General features: G+C 31.6%; 1 protein-coding gene across 3 annotated transcripts in view; it reads right to left on the bottom strand.

Annotated features, from left to right (window-relative positions):
* Positions 1-20,811: 20,811 nt before the first annotated feature.
* The window catches only part of LOC121117372 (uncharacterized), a 220,788-nt gene continuing 218,115 nt past the window's right edge, over positions 20,812-23,484 (bottom strand). For all 3 annotated transcript variants that reach the window (XM_071888142.1, XM_071888144.1, XM_040711785.2), the window contains one exon: positions 20,812-23,138. In XM_071888142.1, coding sequence (XP_071744243.1) covers positions 21,209-23,138 — 1,930 coding nt within the window. In that variant the 3' untranslated portion in view covers positions 20,812-21,208. The remainder of the gene's footprint in view (positions 23,139-23,484) is intronic.

The raw sequence follows: 23,484 nt of genomic DNA, 5'->3' as shown, positions 1-23,484 counted from the left end.
GGAGACATAAATAAATTCAAATACCGACCATGTGTAAGGATTGCTTGAATTAAACAACTTTTAGGATTAAATACAGTTCAAAACTTTTTTTGTATGGATTGTTATATAATTATTTAATTCAAATCAAGTATATTAAAACTAATATTTTATTGATATTGAAATATAATTGATAACAAATATGAGATTATGCACATAATTTAACAAGTAGACCACAATAATTATCTTTCTAGGTTACAGGAAATTTTACCGGGCTCTTTTCAATCCGAGGAAAGTTTATCTCAAGAAAAGTTCATCCCCAAGCAAGTTTATCGAGAGACAAGCTCATCCGAAAACAAATTCATGGCGAAGACAAGTTAATCCCGAGGAATATTCATCCAAAGACAAATTCCTCTAAAGAAACTATCATGCTATTTATATAATACTAAATATATTATTAATGGAAAAGGTAAAATAAGTGCTTTATAGGGATTGTTTGAAGTACAAGAATTGGCACTAGTGCAACAGTCTCCTTACAACTAACCATCTTTTTAATTTTCAAAAAGTTGGAATAAAAGTAAAAAACCTTAGATAATCATCCAGACTTTGAAATTTTATAAGATATATCTTTTCACCTTAAGGAATTTGATTTGCAAGAATGAAATGATTTGAAACATGATTTGGGATTAGGAAAAAAACAACTGCTTCCAGCTTCACAATTGAATCAGAAAAAATTGCTTCAACCGAAGTTGATGTCTTATACATTTGCAAATAGAAATTAATTTCCTGGAATACGGTGTTATTGATGGGTTGAAAATATGAAAAATTATCAGAGATGAAGAGTTGTAAAATAAAATAACAAATCTGGGAAGGAATGCTTAGTTTTTTTAATATTTAGATAACTTACTGGGGACTTATAAAGCAACTAACTACAAAGAGTTAATGCATAGTCAGATGGAACACTACAGAGCAATATAATGTTAAATGAGTATCAAACTTCATTTCCTTCATAGCCATCTTGCAAGCTTTCCTCATTATCTTGATGATGTTAGTGATGAACAGGAAGAAAGATTTCATCAAGATTTTTTAGGAATGAATAAACGTTTTGGAGGAAGATGGGATATGCATATGATGATGCACTACTACTTTAGCATAAAAAGAGATTTTACTGAAGTTGAACATACAAAAAAATGCAATAAAAGATAATTTTTAACATACACTATTAGATAAAAGTACATATTCATATTAAAATATCGGTACTCTTTTCATAATTATATTTTGTGTTGCTATTAGTGTATCTGATATATCCTTGTGCTCACTTGATAAGTTTTCTAACTTATTATCTAAAAATATAGTTGTTAAATAAAATTTACAGAGTGAAAAATGCAAGAAATTAAAAAAGGCTAGCCGTATTTATTTCTTATTTGACGAGCGATGTAGATATGTTGAATTAGTTAATGCCATACATTTCTTCAAGATCCGAGATACTTTATCCTCAGCAAGAGTTGCTATAATTCTGATATCCAAAGGGAGGATGATCGGATAAAAATTATCCGAGGAAGAAAAGCAAACCAAGAAAATGTAGGAATCTATCCAAGTACCCCCAGCAATTCCCCGTTTAAATCCCTTTTATAAGTATTTTCCTCAAAATGATTCTCACAAATTCTATTGTATTTTCCTAAGGGGTCCTTTCGATGACAAGCTCTTTCCCATTTTTTCTTCCTTGAGGGATCCTTTGGAAAATGATGATAAATTTTATTGTTAGGAAAATCACAAATAACAACTGCACAATTGACAGTTTCATTGCGGGAATACATTATACTTTTTCGGAATAGCAAATAGGTATTATTATCGTAATCATAATAATGAATTAGTAAATATATATATATATATTATAAAACATAAATAAGATATAACATTATACTCCAAGGGTACCAAACTTCTCTCTCTTGGACCACAGTGTAGTCCCAGTTCTTAATTTTGCGTTTTGTGAATTTGTATTTGGTACCCTTTCTAATCTCTATAACGCCAAAATCTCCCTCTCTTGCACGGCAGTCGGTACGATACATCAAATTGAAAATTCTAGCAAGCACGATTACATGATGGTCTGACCTTGTATTTCTATTAACCTTGATATTACTCACAACGCTTTTGTCTCACAATGATAATGTACACAACGATATTACCACACAACGATATTACCCACAGGTCTTTCTTCACAACATTTTTACCACAATCATTTTTCCAGACACCGCTCAAATGAATGTTGCTTAGATGACCTTCCCCGAAATAAATGTTGCTTAAATGAATGCACGCCGAAATATAGAAATCTACTAATACACGTGTTATTATTTTCCAGTTTCGATATATTTTCGGAAGGTTGATTGAAAAACGTGGACCTTTTTTGTGTTTTTGTTAGGAGCTCAGGTTTGTACCTGATTGAGCGTTTTAGGCCAGCTCCAAGAAAAGGATATCCTTTTTCTCTCAAACCTTGACTAGTAGACAGTTTTAAAATCCTTTTCATTCGGCCCAGCGATTATAGGCATAATAATAATTTGCGCTCTTAGAATAACATTGTAAGTTCTTGATTGCACTAGAACAGTAAGCGACGTGAGCTAATTCAACCATTGTGTATTTTTTTCTTTTTACCTTCTCAATTGTTATTTCTATAATATTGATATAAGAGAATAAATATTCTTTTAAACACAAAAACTCTCACTTTCAAAATTCAAATTTTCGCTGCTTGTTCTGGACGAAGTTTTTGATATAGTATAAGACAGTCCGGATGTATCTTTTCCAAACTTTCTATAAAGAAATGCTTATTATTATTTTTTTCGCCTAAGTTGTGTGATTTTATGTAGAAGACATACACGTATTACATATTTATTGAATAAAATAGATTTATCACATATACATAATATATATATAAATATTTTTCTAATCTGCATTTATTCTTGTAAACATCTCTTTCTTTTTTATTCCCTTCCTGCCTGTACAGATAGTACTCCCCTGCAGGTCTCCCACTAAAATTCCTTACATTTCTCTACGCTCATAATAAGCACAAAATACGTCATAAATGTGTTTTTAATCAATGACGTTAATAAACAAATGGTTGAAATATTTAAAAAACTCCCAGCTGCAATTATAATTTCAGTTTGCACTTTCATTGAAAGGATCGAGTAAGGAGATTAAAAGTTTGGGGATTTTTCTTCAATATTATTTATGTCAAGCTCAATTTTCATTATGCTGAAAAAAATGTTTTGTTCCTAATTTTTATTGGGGTTATGAAACTGAATCAAAGAATATCTCCATATCAGCTCATTCTTTCTCTCTGGACGAATATTTTCTCCAAGTTCACGCCTATGAGTTATTATTATTCCAAGTATTCAAGAGTGTGTTCACTCCACTTACAGCTTGGGGACAGCGTCAATGATATTATTGAAAATCTAAGTGAATTTCGAAGATACTGGATACATTCAAGAGAACAAACTTCAATAAAGTAATTTGCCACATTTTGCTCCTGACAGATTTATAAATCTTCTAAATATCTCTCTACTCAGAGAAGGGAAATGTCAAAGAACCTCTTCCAAGCAATAACGTCAGCTAGGATATCAAGTGAATATGAAGCCAATAGTCCAGCCTAGCAAGAAGAAGATTTGTGCACAAATTCTCAAAAAACGCTTTCGAGTAACTTTCATTTAAAAATATAACTGTAAACAAAAGAGGCACCCATACAAAATTTCAGCTTCCTAGATTCAACGATGTGTGCACGCATAAAGAACACACAGACACATACTCTCTCTAATAATATACAGACTGGAATATTGGGCGGACGCAGATTTATATATACGAATGTTCCGTCAAATATATCCATCTAAATATTGTAAAAATATATGTATGAACTCAAACAAAAATCAAATATATTGTTACCGTATGAGGTTTCGTAGCCATTCACATTCCTAGCTACTAACGAAAAAGTAAAGGTAAAATATCCTGACGTAAGGAATTTTTTTCCTTCAATAATATAACTAATCCCTACAATAGATTAAATTCCCTACGAGTTGCAGCACTACTCATCTGTTTTTCAGGGACTCAGTTGAGTTCCTTGGATATTAAGAAATAATAAGACCTTTTAAAGTAAGGCTGACTACGTGTTTGTTAAAATATATTTCTCCAACCTTCTTGAGCCCTTTTAAAATCCTGGAGAAGAAGCACGAGCGTTATTTTAAATTGAACTTGGGTGCCAAATTCGACAATGTCTCCAAAGATAGACTCCGTTCTCCTTATGGAATAGTCAGGATCCTATCATAATCTCCAACTGTATGCTCTACAAGAACCATTTTATAATTATTGCTGTTTAAATTGATTAGTTCTCTTTTATTCATTTTCTTTTGTACTACACGATCAAAAAAAAAAGATTTATTTTTATTCTTCTCTCGTCTAGAGTAAAGCTTTAAACAAAGTAGCGAAAGGAGGACCCATGGGATGAGCAGCTGAAAAATGTCATGGTGCACGGCTCTTCTTTTTGCCCGCTAGAGGAACTGTTTAGTTATTGTTTGGAAAGATAATTATGAAGAGTTAATATGATATGGAATAGATTTTAATTTCTAGAAGATGCTAATTGAAAGTCTGGAAGACAGAAATTGAATTGTTTAGTATAAAGGGAAATATATCCTGGGTTGACTTGGACCTTAATGTCCATTAATGAGAACTCTTAACTTCCTTTTTGAGGAGCTCAAACTGAAGTATCAAGTATGCCTCAAACTCTTTAGAGTTTCATGGTCAGAATGACCTGCACTGTTTGAGTATCAATGAGTTTACAAATAGTTTACTCTTTAGCTTTTGATATATTTTCAGATTCATTAACTTTCTGAATCATAATGTATTTATTAGTACTGTCCCATACTGAAAACGAACTTAGAACTCAAAGAAATTATTACTGGATCAATTTAATCGATCTTCTATGATAATAAATAAATAGTCAATAAATCGACAATTGTCCATTTTAATTTATTTCTTGAGTGGTTTTAGTTTTAATGCTGTTTTCGTTCAGTTTATGTTAACTTGAATATCTCATGCATCACTATATAGTATTTACTGGATCTATTATGAATATATGCATAATAAAACATTATAAGATCAAATGTATCACGAGCTAATTCTTTTATACCATGATGATGGTCTTTCTTCTTTATCTTAACTGAAGTAAAACTAGATTTCAATTAATTATGAGTTAATTTAAATTCAAAATTTGAATATCCAATTTGAAGGTAATGAATTACTTTGGTTCATGTGCTGAAGTCTTTTTACTTTTTGAAGTTGAAATATGAAAACAATATAAATCAAGATGAAATATTAAGTATTTAAAGGTTATATTGCATATGCATGGATTTGCACAAAAAAATAGGATGATAACATTTTCTTATAACAGAAAAGCTAGAGCTGGCCACTCTGAATCCAAATTATTTACGATATTCTTATAGTATGATATAAGTTTATTTTCTTAGGTAAAAAAATCAACTCCTATTATCCCAATATTTATGTACGTTTATATTGATAGTGATAACTCTTCCTGGATACTTGCTTATGTATTTTTGTGCAGTGAAGACGCGCCAGTCTTTCTTGGTGCATAATTAAATCTAAAAAGTGAAGTTAGAGTTGTTTTTAAAATTGAAAAAGTGAATATTTGAAATCCCAAAGTTATAAGCGATTCAATTAGTGCAGACAATTAGTGTATATTGTTATTTGAGGACTTTTGACGAGGTTTTTATTCCTCCCATAGGATTTCCACTATTAGGATTCCTTTTTGACATATTGTCTAGTAAAGATCGTTGCCATTTTCACTACTTTTCACTCATTGCACTCTGAAAAAACACACATAAGAAAATTGGGAAGGGTTTTCTTCTTCTTTTTCTTCCTTTCCTTTTTTGTATTAATATTTTTACTATTATGACAAAACAAGATGTGAGAACGTTGCGTATTGTATCTATTTTACATGTACTGTTAAAAGCGAACCAAGTTCTCTCCCGTTTTTTGTTTTTATATATATTTATTTATCTTTGCTACAATTTTTGGTGCTTTGACTAAATATATATGAAAGGGGATGGATACCCCCACAGGCGGTGAAGGACCCAAAAACCTCACAAATCAGGTTGATGAATTTATGGGTATACAGCTTCAAAAAGATAAAATCGACCAGGAAAAAATCTCTCAAGGGAATTGTCACGACTCCTTCGATGAGTTTCAAAATGAAATAACAGAAATAAACACCGTTATGAATGAACATAAAGAGAAAAAGGTTGAGACGACATCCTTATTCTCGGAGGTGGTTGGACCAAATAGCAAGGGAAAAAAAGCCATTCATTCATTTAAATGTGATGGAAATGACAAGCAAAATTCAGAAAATAATAGATTGAAGATCTCATTATTCGTATGTGAAGGTAGAAATGGTAGAAAACCTCATTCCAACAAATGAGTCTAGATAATGTTGCCTGCTAAGCTAGAGATGCATTAGGCCTTAGTTTAATAGAGGTAAGATGTGTCACATGTGAGACACTTCTTAGACCGGAAATAATATTGATTAAGTCTCAACTGCTGAATTCTCTGGGGGAAAGAATCAAATTTCCTTTGTTTATTGATCTGAGGTATAAGAAAATAATTATTTCAATGCAGAAATTGAATGTCGGGAATTATCAGACAGTTTGAGTAGAGATAGAACATCCAATATACGAATAAAAAATGCGTGGAAGTCAGTGACCTATGATAAGGTGTCTGACCATCTATCCCAATTCATAATATTACAAGGCATTAAAGTGGTGCAACCGAAGCCATGGATACAGAGGACATGAAAATCTCCCTGTTATTTAAACAATTTCCCCATCTTTTAAAGCAGCTTAGTTCTTCTTTAAGCATTTTGTTAAGAGGAACCCCCAAAAATGTGCCTTCTTTTTTACTAATAAATGGAGCTATTTATCAACTAGAGTTTGATAGGGCGACCAAGCAATGCTCTAAATGCATTGAATTTAGACATGGCAGAACAAAATGCAAGCAATTGACTAAGGGACCAAAGGCGTATTCGCAGTGGATCAAAAGTAGGCTCCACCACCTGGCAAACGGATACACAATCCTCTTCACAGGAGAGGTCAATTCTAAAAACTCTCCATGTCTTTACGGACAAGATAATGCTAATGAAACACCTGAGGAATCTACAAATCAACACATGGAGATTGAAACTAAAAAGGAAGTTATGAGCCAACGAGTTTAAAAAAAATACCTGCAGACAACTTATTGACAGAGGCTCCAACTAATGAATCAAACGAGATTATTGCTGGGGAAGAAAATTGGAACTATGAAGAATGTAACTCTCAAATGGATGAAGAAACTGTGGAAGAGGAAACTATTAGGTGGAAAAAAAATAAAGGAAAAAAACTCAGAGAAAATTATGAAATTCTAGACGAAGACAAATTTTTGGATGAAAACGAGGATACTAAACCTAAATTTGACACACCCAATGAAAATCGTGTAGTGATTTCAGGTATTGATTTGAAAAAACCGGCTGTTGGGGATACTGCTTTTGAAAAATAGGAAGGTGCCTTAGAAAAGTTTAAGAAACCCCAAACCCCAAAAACACGCTAATATAAGTGAGTATATGTTGACATTACAAACGAGAGCTGGGCTTGTTTCAAAGATATCCTCCCATGATACAGGATTATCACCCGATAGTATAGAAAAGCCCCAAAAAGTGCAAAAGAGCAAGGGTTGCAGTGATTGTTTTTCAAGTTTAAATCTATTTTACTATGACACATAATGTGAAATAAACTATTTTACTTCATATGACTATGGAATATTTTTGCTGCAGATTATATACAGATGATTTTGTGATAAATATGTGTAGGAGAAGATTAGTTCTCTTAAACAAAAGTCCACGTTTGGAGGAGAGAAGAAACGAATTAGAAACGCGAATAATATAGAGTAATACTTCATTCTATGTATAATAATGATAATAAGTAATAATTTTTCCACTAGAAAAAGACTGGCTTCATGTCTAAATGTGTACAGATAAATATGGGTTACAAACTGTTTAATATGATAGATGAAAATAGAATAATAAGGGCACTTATTACGGAACCACCTAACAAAAATGTCCGTTTGGTCCAATGGCCCCTTCAGACAACTTTTTCATCAATTATCCACAGGATAGAGCGTAAGGGCAGGTATTATGGTTTTAAAATGTTTAAAGGCGGTGAGCTTAGTTGATTATTGTAATGGAGATATGGTGATAATAACATTGAAGCTGAAGAAATAGCAGATTGTTATGGTATCATATTACGCAGATATAATGTTAGAATGCGCCTTTCCGTTGCTTGAAAAATTGATACAAAAGTGTAGAGAAGAGCACACACCCATACTGGATACTAATGCACATATCACATTATGGGGTGCTGAAACTACTAATATGATAGGTGAAAAAATAGAAGAGATGTGTGAAGCACTGGAATTGTACATATGCTACAAGGGGAGAGAGTTTACATTTGTAGCAGGAAAAGGTTCGAGCTACCGAAATAATGAGTTCATCCGTCGAAGCTCTAAATGAATTGGCACTACTGCGTCCAAAAAAAATATAAACGAGTTACACCATGGTGAACAGAGGAATTGACAAGATTGAGAAAGGAAACTAAGAGAGCTGAGCGAAGAGTAAGAAAAATCCAATGGAGTAACGATAGACTTGACTATTATAAATGTAAAACAGAATATATGAGGGTAATCAAACTGAGGACGAATGCATTGGAGGGAAAGGTATAAAGTACAGTACTTCCTAAAAAACATGCCATAATAGTGTTTTTTTGACATAGAAGGAGCTTTTGATAATCTTCCATTTAAAGCTATAGAAAAAGCTTTTGTTAAGTTTGGCATTGATGATTGCACAAACAAATGGTACATGTACTTTAAAAAAAATAGAAAGGTTGAATGTTCTAAACAAGAATATAATGTTTCATTTACTCCAACAAAAGGATGTCTACAAGGAGGAATTTTATCCCCATTTGTTTGGAACTGTTCTATTCAGCATATAATTATACTCTAGCCTGTACCAATATTGACAGTTGGATTTGCGGATGATATAGCTGTGATAATGACTGGAATAGATATGTCATCTATGGTTTCTATCATACAAAAAAGGGTGAATGAAATGAGCAGACCTGTGGAAGAAATTGGTCGCAAGTTTAGTGAAAATGAAACAAAAGCAATGTTATATAATTGGTCTCACAATGTGAATACACAGATATTGGCTACGAAATTTATAGATTAGGCAAGCCAATACAAGTATCTTGGTTTAGTTATCGTTAGAAAATTGAATTGGAAAGTGTATTTGGATTACATTATCAATAAGGCTAAAAGGTTTTTATTCTCTGGCCGTAAAATGATTGGGACGCAGCGGGGTTTAAAACTACTATATGTTAAATGGATACGTAAGGTCTATGTCGAATAGATTTGGACTTACGGAGCAGGAACATGGGCACTGCGTATAATGACGAAGGAGTTCCAGATTGAGAAGTTGAGAAGAATAAATAGATTGAAGAGCCTACTGCTTTGTATTGTGATAAAATCTACACCAACTAGAGCTATGGAAATCTTGCTCAATGTCGAACCTCTACACATAAGCATAAAAACGACGTAGAAACAACCCGTAGAACAATAGAAAAATGCAATAGTATAACCTGGATCCCTACAAATAAAACCAAAGGAAGGGCCTTGCTGATAGAATAATAGGTGAAATCAATTTTAAATATCTTTAAAGCACCAATAGAGGTTAATGAGAGAAAAAAATTGGCTAAATATTTCCCTTGAATTAGAAAAGCCAGGATAAACTATTTTAAATGCATTACGTGCTCTCAATAATATGGAAAGGCGCATTCAAATGCCTATCAAAATTTTCCGGGACAGTTCAGCTACTACCAGTTCTATAGCTAAAAAAGAAAGCTTCTTCACAGGTCAAGAAGTTAGGTTTATAGAAGAAATAGAGTTATTAAAAAGGAATAGAACAATAACTTGGATAAAAGGTCATTAGGTTTATACAGGAAATGAATATGCAGATACGCTTGCCAAGAATGGCGGCACTATTCGAAAAGAATCGGAAGTGGAAGTTCCCAAAAGTGCAGTTTTGTCCGAGATAAATAAGTACAAAAAAACAACAACAACATGAAACGGGAATGGATAGAAGACACAACGTGCAGAGAAGAAAAACTCCTTTTTGAGGTGTCTAATTCGGAATGGAAACCTTTGGAAAACAAGAGAGCGTCTATAAACACTAAAATTGGCTTCATTACTGGGCATATTCCCTTAAGGAAGCATCTAAAGGTCATGGGAATGGTGGAAGATGCATCATGCAGATTCGGTGGAGATAACACTGAGACTCCGATTCAGTTATGGGTAGAGTGTGATGCCCTAGAGAGTATAAGGAGGGACATATGGAAGACTCGGCCTAATAAAAAAGAAAATTTACTTTGCATTGAAGCCATTAAGAAGAATGGCTATTTTAGTGACGTTCTTTAAATAGGTGTTGATATGTTTATAGACTATTGTAGGGCCTTGTTTTTCTAAATTTTTGTTGTAAAAGATGTGATTTTAGTATAATAGTTTTTTTTTTAAAAACCCACATCTTCCTCGAAAATCTAAGCATGCTTGATTATAAAGATAATGATATATCTCTATATTTATTTTGGTCAAAATAATTTATTTATATTCTACAATACAAACAGTGTAAATAATGAATACAAATAAAGATAAAAGTAGATCATATAAATAAAAAGCCACAGGACAATTTTGTTTAAAAAAATGAATATTATAGTTCATAATTAATGTCCTGAAGTAAAATAACCTAATATAATATTAAAAAATAAGAAAAATATTATAAGCATCAGCCAAGGTTAATAAAAACGAGAACGTCTTCTTATCCTTAATTTGATGAGATTAAAATATTGCACGGATCTTAAAGGAACAAATTTGATGATATTTCCGGCCCGTACCCACAATGAAGATGATGACAGAGGGATTTTCATAGAAAGGGCTGGATATCGAGCAGTTGCACTTATCATTATAGCTCTTAATTCTTCCACATGTAATGGAGAGTCAATAGTTAATTTTTTAGCAATCAATGATTTAATATTTTATGAAGCAAACTCAACGGCTTTGTGACCAGGAGAAGTATTTTTATTTCTCTCATAAGCTCAAAATAATATATTTGAATTTATTAAGTTCGAAGAAATATCTTCTGTCACACAACCGTTGAATTGGATAAAATATTTGACTACTCTCAAAACTGGCAATCAGCAAAAGCGTGTGGGGTAGAGTTGAACATAAAACCGCAGTCTTTGCACGGATAATTAAATCTAATATTGTAAGTGGAAATTTGAAATTGTGTCGTAAATTTGGTTCTGTCTCAAATTCCAGGTGAATTCTTTGTTCTCATGAAGGAGTAAGATTGAGTAGTAGCATACATTTATCTGACACAAACTTCACTTCCACCGATGAATTTTAGCAAAAGCTCATTTATAAAGATATATATTGTAGGGATTTGTATACTCTTTGACAAATTTCTCGTATTATGAAATGAGCAAAACTCGTTTCCTAGTAATTTTGGTGTCAGAAATGTCATTCTAATAGATGAGGGTTAAGTTTGGCGTTTTTTATCTTCCTCTTACGAAAAGACCTTCGTCAAAGAGGGAATTATCTAGCATACTCCACCACTAACTTTCTTGGAGAAAAATTTGACATCTTGAATCCCATATGACAACAATGAAGTAAATACTGATCCGTCTCGTGCATTGGCGAAGAAATAAGGAGTCTTGGCGACTTTCTTCTGTTCAGAAATATACTTATTTACTTTTTGCAATTCTCAAACATGTAATTAATGACGTTACCTGAGGTCCAAAGCATAACAACAATAATCACAAACAATAACCTTTGAGTAACTAACTGAGAAAGGTAAATTTCAAAAGTTTTGTGGATAGTGATCATCCATATTACTATATTTAAATTCAATAATTAATGCTTTACCGCGTTACGTCTTATCTGAAGGGGAATTGATATATGTGAGGCTCAGTGGCAGGAAAATGAAAAGCGACATGTTTTGAAAATAATTATAACACTCCACCATTCTTTCTCCTCTGCCTAACGGTTGCGTTTCACTACTCGGTTTAATGCTTTAGTCTAGAGTTTGATTTAATCTTGTTGATCAATTCTCTTTTTTCTTATTATTATGGATCTAGAAGATAATCAGTAGATATTGCAACATCAAATACTTTACATGTATATAATACTAGCCAACCAAATAATTAATGCATAAATGTATTTATTATATAGATTAAACTACAGGAAAATAATATTTTTCAACTCTCGTATTTATCAGTATAATTAAAACATAATTTAATTTAACTAAAATAAATTATTAATAATCTAATAAAAATATACATAGAAGATTAAATTTTAAAATAACAACGTTATTTTATCGACTCATATATCTTTTTTTTTTTTTTTTGTCTATATTTACTAAAAATTCTAAGAAAAACAATATGGATATTGAACGTGTATAACAAATATATTATTGTAATTTATCATATTAATTTGGTAAAAAGCACATAAACAAACAAAAATTTGCTAAAGGAAAAGTTTTACGTATACAGAAATGTATTTTTTTCCTAGCTGTTTATGCACAAGATTAATTTTTCAACTTTTTTTTTAGAGATATATGTATACCATTTATGGTAAGTGAAATGAATAATAAGAAAACTCCAAGATATTAGAATACTCATTACGTGTAGATTTATATACATAATTGTATCCATATGTTATGTATGTATCTACAGGGTTTCTAAGATAACTAACTAACTAACCAACCTCAAAAGACTGTAGCTCGCTTATATAAAATGTTAGAGAGCTGAAATTACTGTAAAAAGAAAGGTCTATCTATTATTAATTTTGCAATCAATGTGTTTGCCTTTATCCTAAATAACAGCTTCAACACGACGTCTGAAAGCGAGGCAGACAATGACGACGAGCAAGGATGATGTAAGTCAGCCTTTTTATGCTTGATTTATCACTTCAGCTTGTTCACATTCATATGTCTGACTTTGAATACCTATGTTTCTAAGTACCCCGACATATAATAGTTTTAGCAGATCAAATATGGGGACTTTAGTAGCAACTACTGAATATCCTGATTGCAAATTGAATATATAGTAAACATTGACAATGTAGTGCCTGGTTGGCCTAGATGTACGCTATTACGTTCTAGACAAGTAAAGTCATGGGAGCGTCAAGCTTGGCCTCTATAGAATTTTTTAAATTAGGCAAAAATCTAGAGCTATCTATAACTTGACTTAACATGATATCTTTCAAAATGCTTTAACCTGTGGCTTTGGGTACTTTTTGAGGTTCACAATCACATTTGGAGGGTGTTCTGCGCCGAAATTCACAAGTTATTTTCCTTCGAACTTCCTTCTTCTTCTATTGGAGATTGATAAATAAAACAAACGCAACATATTTTAGATTGTCTTTCAAACTTTCATTTCATACAACTTTTAACATCTTTGTTAGAGTTTATCATTTTTTAGTGTATGAGTATATAGTATATCAAGGAATACTGTATAAATTGAGCATACACCCCGTAGTTGGTAAAAATAACAGAGCAAAACACTATGAAATTAAAGAAAAATTGAATGAAAATACTTGTATAATGAGTAAGGGTGATAATTTTGGTAAGAATAGAAAAGCTTGCAAGGAGAAGAGAAGAAATACTTATGGCATCATTGATTAAATAATATACATCTTCTTTTATCAATCAAGAACGTTATCATTCCCGCATTTATTATTCAATATGAATATAATATTAGATGCTGATAGTCGATAGAGAACTGAATAAAATGCCTACAATAATGTTTCCTTCTGTCTGGATATGTGAAAATGGAGGCCCAGGAATTTGGAAAATACTTACCAGATGAGAAACAGATGGTTTGTCGGATTTGTCGATATAAATGTGCCTTTAGTACCCTGTCTAGAATTACACGCCACTCATTATCCTCATCTCATATCAAGAGCATAGAGATTCATCTAAAAAATCAAGTTAATGATGAATACATCAAGTTAGACTTTAACTCTGATCTCACAAAGATGCTTAATGCATTTAATATAACCTTATCCATTGCTAATTATCTATGTTCAAAAAATTTATGGAGAAATACACGGGTAAACCTATCTCATCCCGAGGAACCATCATTAAATTAATGAAGGATGTTGGTACTGATGTCATTTATAGAAATACAAATAAAAACGTTTTGAGTCATCCACACCATATAACGATCAAGTTATTAGTAAAAAGTATAAAATATTTACTAATTTCGAAATGTAACTCTGAATTTTGTAATATCTAACAGTAAGTATTCAATTTTTTTTAAATCTAACCCTAAAATATGATTCTATTTTAGCTAAAATTATCAAGAATTAGGATACACAACTCATTCAATGGCAAAAAAAAGTGCTTAAATGGTCACAACAACGGGAGTAGTAGCTTTGGATGGTTTGCAACTAGTTTTTCTGAGACTAGTTTCTTCACTTAAAGACTTGGGTATCATAATTAGATTTTCCAATATTACATAGTCAATAAATATTACTTTTTTTATCACTTAAGGCTTAGCTATGTTTGATAGGCACCAAGAAATGGTGTTCAGAAAACTCATAAAAGGCAAAAGTAACTGCTTAAATGGTAATAACAACGGGGGTAGTTACATTGGGTGTAGCATTATAATTAGCAATTGTGTATATCCTTCATGATAATAGTATGTTATTATATAAGCATAAATAACAGGGAAAATATCTTTTTTGATTCTCTTAATAAGGAGTAATATCGCCGGACATTACTACATAATTAGCTTTTGCTCTAAATCTTTAAGATGGATTTATTTCTAAAAAAATTTTTATTAGTATATTTGTTGTCTAATTTTATGATTTTGACATTTACTTTATTATTAATAATTAGTTAGATCTCATCGGTAGAGATATATCTATCCTGTGCACAATTGTATATAGTAACTTCCACATGAAGAAGAGGGGTGATTATCTTTTTGATTAAACTCCACGTCTTTCTTGTTTTTTGCTACCTAAAGTTATGACATATTTAACTGGATTCCGGTGTCAGAACAAGAAAATATTATTTGGATAAATCTATTATTTCAATATTCTGTAAATATAATTTATTGTTATTAGTTTTATGATTCCAATTCTTTAATTTTATATATTTAACATAAATGTACGATGGTATATTTTTTATAATGTAGATTATATTTAATTAAAGCCTTCTTTTTTAAACTTGGATCTTCAAATATATTTCAAAATACACTACTTTGTCGTTTCATTAGCTATTATTCTGAGAATAAGGTTTATAATTAATTACAATTTCATGGAGTATGACGTTATAAAATCTAAAGTAACGGATAAAAAACGTCTAAGTCAATTAACGTAGTATATCTTCATTAAACATTTTGCTAAAAAATACTTTCGTTATACCCTCAAAACTCATAATAAAGTAGGCACATGATAATCACATCAGTATTTTAAACAATGACACCATATGTATTTTTCCCCCCTTCTCCTTGCACGCACTTTTCTCTACAATATTATCAACTTTAATAATGAGTTTCTTTACGAATTATCAGATTTTTTTTGGATTGATCTATTTTCTTCATATTATCAGAATAATATTTAATATGACAAGTTCTATTAATTTCTGATGGTGTTCATTAGGCAAGTCTGTCTTTTATTTAGTTATTATTCTATTAACAGAAAATAAATGCACGTAGTTGGTCTAAAAATAGGATGTGAAAAATGGAGTAGTTGATTAGGATGTCGAATTGGTTGAAATGAATTTCAGTTGAAAACTTTATTTTTTATTTTCTAGCTATTTTTATTTGATGAAAAATTACGATGATAATTTTAATGGAAGGATATCTTAGAATAAACGGTGTGTACCAGCTGCACTAAAGATTTCTAGAGGTTCCAGGCAGTTGTTCGGGAAAAAGGCGACCATAAATAAATATTAATATTTTTTTAAATTAATATTCATAATAATAAAGTAGATAAAAGCAATATTTTGAAATGTCGACAATAAAGATGATTATTTTCATCTTTTTTATAAATATTTTATTGAAAATGTTTTCAGTAAATACAATACATAATATTATAAGTCTTATACTTAACTATAGCTAGGGTTTTGCCTCTGATTTTTCTATGGGGGAGGCTAATCTTTTAAGATTAAAGTCGTCCCAGGTAAATTCATTTATTGAAACAATTTATATATACAAGTGACAACTTTTGAGATGCCAAAAACTTGTTACCTCAATTTTTTGACTTCCATAATACCTCCTAATGTACAGCATTCCTATAAATAGACTTTAATATTTTAAGACGGGTGTGAAATCATTTCAGAATGGTTTGTTTTTAGATATGTAGACAAGAAAAATAATTATTATTTCTAATTAAAATTTGGATTTTAAACGGTTATATTTTCGTGTATTTCTTTTTTCATTTGCTTTTTTTAAAAAAACCTAGCTTGAGACTTGAAAAATTCATTTTGCATTCACAAAAGTGCAGTTGATTAAAGGAATGGGTTCATTTAAACATAAATATCTATTTAATTTTGTTAAGATAAAGTTTTTTCTGAAGTTTGGTTAATAATTCTGTAGTATAAAGAAAACCAATAAAAATATATATTGGTAAACTATGGAATTTTAATAATATATTCTTACCTTTTTCCTTTACGAAATACAATAAAGTAAATATACATTTAAGGCTAGAAATAAAGAGGTAGAAAAGGCAGAAAGATTTTGATACATTTAGACAAATTCATGTTTGTGAGTGTGTACTTAATATTAACATGGCCTAAAAAATAAACAAATAAAGAAGGAATAGACGCGTTATCTAACGCTGCACATCATCATTTAATGTTTTTCTGCATCATTTGTTATTTTGAGATAAATTACAGGGTGGTACAGAAATGTAATCTCCTCAAAAAATAAAAATTATTTATAGTATTTTTCACTTTATTTAATGCTTTACAAGAAGTGCTACAATCATCCGTTATTAACCAATTATCCCCGTTCTGTTTGATAACTTGTTGCCAACATAAATTCAACTTCATAATGTCCTTTGCGTAGGAGCCCTATTCCCTATTGACAAGAAGCTTGGGTATCCAATTTTAACAGCCCTCTATTGAAGCCAAATTGGTACACCCAAGGACATTGTCGATAGACAGTAACAGGTAGTAGTCACTTGGTGTCATGTCCTGACTGTAGATTAAATACATTTCAACTTTTCATACGAGCTCTTGGAACTTCTGGAACGTTATTGTTGATGAGTGCAGCCTTGTGTTGTCTTGATGAAACACAATTACTCTCCTATTCACAAACGTTGACCGCTTCTGTTCGATCGCCAGCTCCAAACGGTCAACTTGTTCACTGTAGAAGGTAGAATTGAGAGTTTGGAGATAGTAGATAATTCCCTGCCAATCCCACCAAGCACAGGGCATCACTTTCCTGGGAGTCAATCTTGGCTCAAACACAATCTCTGTCACTTGAAATTGACAAACGTGATCCATTTTTAATCGCCAGTGACAGTCCACTCCAGCAATATATCAATTTTGTTTCGATTCAGCAGTGATTCCCAGATTTGGTCATTGAGATTTTTACAATATGGTGAATTTCTTCCTTTGAGATCTCCAAACTCGACGTACGAAATTCATGACTGAACCGGCCAATTGAAAAACTGTTCAAAAAACGTTAGTATTACAAACTCACACATTTACAACGTCTGATTGTATGATGCAATGTGACTAATAATGAACAAGCTATACTTAATTGAAAAAAAGGTAGGAAATGAGAAAATACTTTTTCCCCAACTTAATATTTGAATATTTAATTATATTTTTTAACAGGTTTAATATTGTTCTACAATTTAATCATATCAAGCCCAGGAGAACTTGGCAGATATACCTCCTTTCTGTTTTTCATCTAGCACACACTAAACAATATTTTGACAATACAGCCCCTTCATCTGCCATCAAGTAGCCCGTGCTAAGCCTGGAAACTACATTAGCTTCACCATCAAAAATACCATGTATTGCAATGTCAATACGGTTCTGATCAGGTGAAGAGGGAGACCAAAATTTAACAAAATAGTCTTTGTATCAATCTTTACATTATTTGGAGTATGGCTCCAATACTTTTAATGTAATGGGGTCAAAGTTAATGGGACTATCCTGTGGATATCATACCATGCATAAGTTGAATTTACAAATTCAACCAGAGTGGACCCTTGGCAGTGTGTCAACCTCCACCTATGGACATTTTTCTTAAATTGGATTTTAGCATGTTAAAGAATCATTATTAACCTATATAATGCCATCAGTTTGAGCTCTGAAACCTTAATATATTCAAAAGTTAGGGTCGATTTTGCATTTTTAAGTAACTTTTTTTGTTACCTTGACCTCTTAAAATTGAATGCCCTTTTCCTGTGACCATATTCAATCTTTGTACTACATTAGAACAAAATCCTTCAGTAACTTTCGACGTAATTGTAATGACTAACAAAAAAAAAAAAAAAAAAGCAGAGACAAAAGGATGACAACGTTGAGTAACTAAAAAGGTTTATAAATCTTTAAACGGATTCAAGTACTTACATCATTCATTTTATTGGCATAAAGAAGTATTAAATGTGATATAAAACAGCATTATCTATATTTTTTTGTTCATAGAAAATATTAAATATAAATTTTAGTGTTTGTTCCTAAATGTATATAATTTAAAAAGCTTTTATCATTTTACGTCATTACTCACGTATTACAAACAAACATATGTGTATGTAAGTTGTAGGTATGTCTGTCCCTTGTCAAAGGGATTTTATCCTAAATTAGGTTTTGAATATGATTTTGGAATCTAAGTAAAAAGAGATTGACAGTTGATACTTTTGACTGAAATAAAGATACGTATTTATTAGGGTTTCATGATTCACGGGAAATAGTCTTTGAGCGGGATCTTGTCAGTAAATAATAAAAACTGTGAAATTAACGAGTTTCATTATATATTAGAAGCAGAAATAATTAATTTGAAACGAGTTTTATTCATAAATTCTCAATTTTCATCTTTTAATAATTATCACTAATAGTATGCCCGTTGGTTTTTTTAGAGCCAGCGGCTCTAACTTTTTAATTCCATAACTTGACACGACTTGCAACAAAAAAGCTTTAATACAGGGTGTAGCAGCATAACCTCCTTTTTTATCATGCATGGCAATCAGATTGGAAAAGTAGTAATAAATTAAATGGCGTTTCATTCTATAGAGGAACTCCTTAAATTTTTTTTTCTCGAAGTACAGTCTGTTTCTATCAATTAACGGAGTTTTGTGGATCATACTTTTGGTGTCAAAAATAAATGTTGGCAAAAATGTTTTGACAGAATATTTTATTAAATTAAAACCGTTACAATTTAACTCCTGAGTTTTATTTGTGTGATTTATAATAATCAGTTATTCGATTTGTTAATTCATTTGGAATTTGTAAAATTATTTGAAAAACAATTAACTCAACAAATAATAATTCAAAAGAGCTTCAACCGATGCCATTACGTCTGGTGTCATGTAAGAATTTTAAACTTGTGCTATTTATTATGATTGGATCATTAGAAGGGGATTTATTGTGAAAATCCCAACATTTTTAAGATCTTTGCATAATCAACAAAAACTAAAAATTTAAGCCACTAATTTGGCACAATTATCAAATAAAATATGTTGTTTCTTCAATTTTGCATCTTTTTGTATAAATAATTTATCCTTTCAATGAAGAGCTATTTAAAGAGGAACAAAAAAAAAAGATAATGTATTAGAACATCGAATTTCGGTTAACTCAGTATATGGTAAATGGGGACATCTCCTATTTGATATGATTTTAACAACTTAAACTTTAAATGTGTACTAATGTTATGCAACCAAAATAAAAAATTTTGATTTATAAAACATTTGTAATTGCCCTTTGAAAGTTATGTTGTCACATCCTGTATATGTAATAAGTGATGAAGAAGCAAGTTTTTGGGCCTCTTACATTATTAAATAATTAAATGCAGGATTTACTGGTAAAATAAATATTTAACAGCAATTTTCTCTTGGTATAAAACCCCGAGAAATACCAAGAAAATGGTATCCTGAAAAATAAAACGATAGTTTATATATGAAAGTATCATGATATGCGGGTAGGCTTTTTTTGAAACCTCAGAGATCACTTCTTTTCTATAATGTAAGCCAAATTGGAACTTTTTATAAATTTGACTTCTATGGAAGATTTAACAAAAACCACTGAACACCTAATTTTTTGCCTTACATACAATTCTAATACAAATTAATTAATTGTATTAAATTTAATAAATAGATGTGTATTTACGAAACTACACATAAAGCTTTTCACTCATAACCTTTTTAATTATTACGTATAGTTTTTAAATATAACTTTCTATCTTCCCCCACGATTTAAATAATAACTTGTTAGAGAATTGGCAGAGCCCTGCCACACTCAACTCGTTACATTCAATAATAATTTCAAAAAGTTAAGTGGAACCCTCATATTCAAGATTACGTTTTCCCTATTTGAAAAAATGTGTACGAAATTCAATGTGTGGAATACAAATGTAAAAATAGGTTGATTTGCTGAAGTGACTAGTCTTTCTTGTGATACTTGAAATACCTTTTCAAATGAAAACTAATGAATTGTATCAAAGTTAATCAATAAAGCATTACCCCGTGTAAAAACATATTCTGTATATTTTCATATATGTCGTGACTGTTATATTGTACATCCATTCATATACATTTATAGTATTATAAATATAATATTAATTAATATCAACTGGAGGAATTCAATTTAAAGAGATTATATAAATATTTGTTTTGTATATAAAGGGTTACAAATGAGAGGAAATACGAAATGACTTTGTCCTTAGTTATAAATCTATCGCTTTGTACGCGGCTAAACAGTGGTTTCAATATCGCAGATATTGCCATCGTTCTCCGTGTTCTCTTCTGCTCCTGTCATCTTCTGGCCCCTGTTATTCTTATTCAATTTCTTTGAATTAGTGAGAATCGATGGTGGATGCTCCAGTGGTTTTAAAAATGAGGAGGGGGGCTTATCCATAGTTCGATGTCAGGAGTATCCATCCTCTGCAATTCCTCCTTCAACAATAAAAGGATGATTAAACAATGTGGTCTCTATTGTACCACTGATATTTGTGAGAGAGTGTTCATCCATATACTGAGGCCTCCGAACTCGTGATGAAGAGGAGGAGGAAGAGGATGACACAACGTGAATGTCAGAGTCTTTTCGATGATGAACCCACCATATATGGAATTTGTATATTAAAAGTATCGTAAAAACAAATGCAATGATTCCTAAGAGACTGGAAAGTCCATAATAATAAATGGAGGGAAGAAGGACATGCGAACAATGCTCTTCTGATTCATCACTTCCAGAGCTAGGGCAATGAACCTGTCCATCACACCAAAGAAGCGGGGATATACAACCATTGATTTCCGGACAAAATTCATCACACCTTCCTCGATCCATTAGTCCATGCATCATCGTCTCATCCTCCAATGATACCTTCTTTTTATTCTTTTTCACCAGAGATTCAATCTTGAGGGCAGAGTCTCTCTTATGATCTCCTACGCTCAGAGAAAGAGGTTTCCATATCTCCAACCACTGAATGCTCAATTCACGTATTTGTATTCGATCCACTACGCTAGATTCTATCACAACTGAAAACCCCTCTTCGGAAGAACTTTCCTCAAAGTCTTCTTCAAACTCCCATCCCGTTGAATAGACCTCTGTAATATGCAATTTACTTGGACAAATTACAAGACTCTCCATTGAGGATCTATGAATGATAATTCTATTGTGTGTGTGAGAACAAGCATTAGGCTCAATCATAGTGTAGCCTGGAATACGTAAATACAAATAATGATTAGAAATTGAAGGTTTTAGGACCCATGGCTGTCTTTCGCAGTCTGGTCTATCTGTAAATTCGATTTTTCCAGCAGGTTGTCCACTTATGATTTTCGTTAAACGACACACCGGCTCATGCATGAATTCATAACTTCCTTCTACAAGAAATTGGGAATAATCCGTAAATGGAGTCATTCCAGATACTATTAAATCAAGTCGTAGAGTGGAAGTATTTGACAAAAAGTTCCCTTCTCCCGTTCCACAAAGACAAAATTGAGTTAGAGAAATACCTTTTTGATCAGGGATTTCAGATATTCGGATTTCGGATATGGTACCATGGGTTGAATTACGAGAACAGACAAAATGATTAATGTTTCCATATGGATCTGGAATAGTATTGCAAATCTCGTGATTATAAAGATTGAGTCGATTGATTCGAAGAAGAATTCGTTCACCAGGCCGGCCTTGAAAAGTATATGAACATTGCAGGTCCTTTTGTCCAGATCCTCGTCCAAAGAAAAATACGTTCTTAGTTGAAAAGAACTTTTTTTTCCTCTTTCGAGAAGAGGCATTTGAGTTGAATACCCTGTGACATGAAGGGAATACTTCCATTTCATAGGATTTTCCAATATTGTGCTTTATAAAATCGTGTTGATTCGAATGAAGAACCCGAGAGTGATCACTATGAATCCAAGGCTCTTGTTCAGGCTTAGATAGTGAATCCCGATGAAGTATGGGAGATCGATGAATTAGAGGCTCCCTATTACGATTTTCATTAATAAAATGAACTTTTCTTTCCCTTTTAACTGCATTTCCACCCTGGCCCACATCTACAAATTCATAACGGAATTTGAAGTTGAGAGTGCTCCCAGAATGAAGGAGAGACAGAGTTTCTATGAGTGTAAACTTGGAGCTTCGAGAAACATAGGACTCATTCCAATGTCTCCAGCAGTTGCGAAAATGGAATTTCTTTTTATGACGATTAAACTGGAGATAGTCATGATCACATATATTAGGTGGATGCGACTCACAGAAGGTTTGTGATAGAGATTTATTGGTAGGTGTAAGAATGGTCGAATGATCCTCATTGTCTTGAAGTGTGATGCGATGAATGCAGTCGTGTGAGTTTTGCCTGAAACAAATAATTATATAAATTTATTAATTTATGTGTGCACAATATTTCAGCCATATTTATTTATATACATATTGATGTTGATACTTGATCTAGATCCGATATTTTTCTAGACAAGTTTCAACTTGTATAAGAAAATTGTAAATGTTGAACCCCAAAAATGAGATGAACAAATTTAAATAAATTATATACAGTACCTAGAAGAAGATCATGAAATAATTGAATATTCCATGGATGATCGATATATTAATGTTGTAATTATTCAGTATTTTAATAAAAAACATCAAATCTCCACAGTCATATGACTCATAAACACAAAATGGCTATTTAATTTTAATAAAAAAAA

The sequence above is a fragment of the Lepeophtheirus salmonis genome, chromosome 1 (assembly GCF_016086655.4).
Source record: "Lepeophtheirus salmonis chromosome 1, UVic_Lsal_1.4, whole genome shotgun sequence".
NCBI lineage: Eukaryota > Metazoa > Arthropoda > Copepoda > Siphonostomatoida > Caligidae > Lepeophtheirus > Lepeophtheirus salmonis.
Note: the sequence above shows the minus strand (reverse complement) of the source record. Positions and strands in the feature narration are given on the sequence as shown.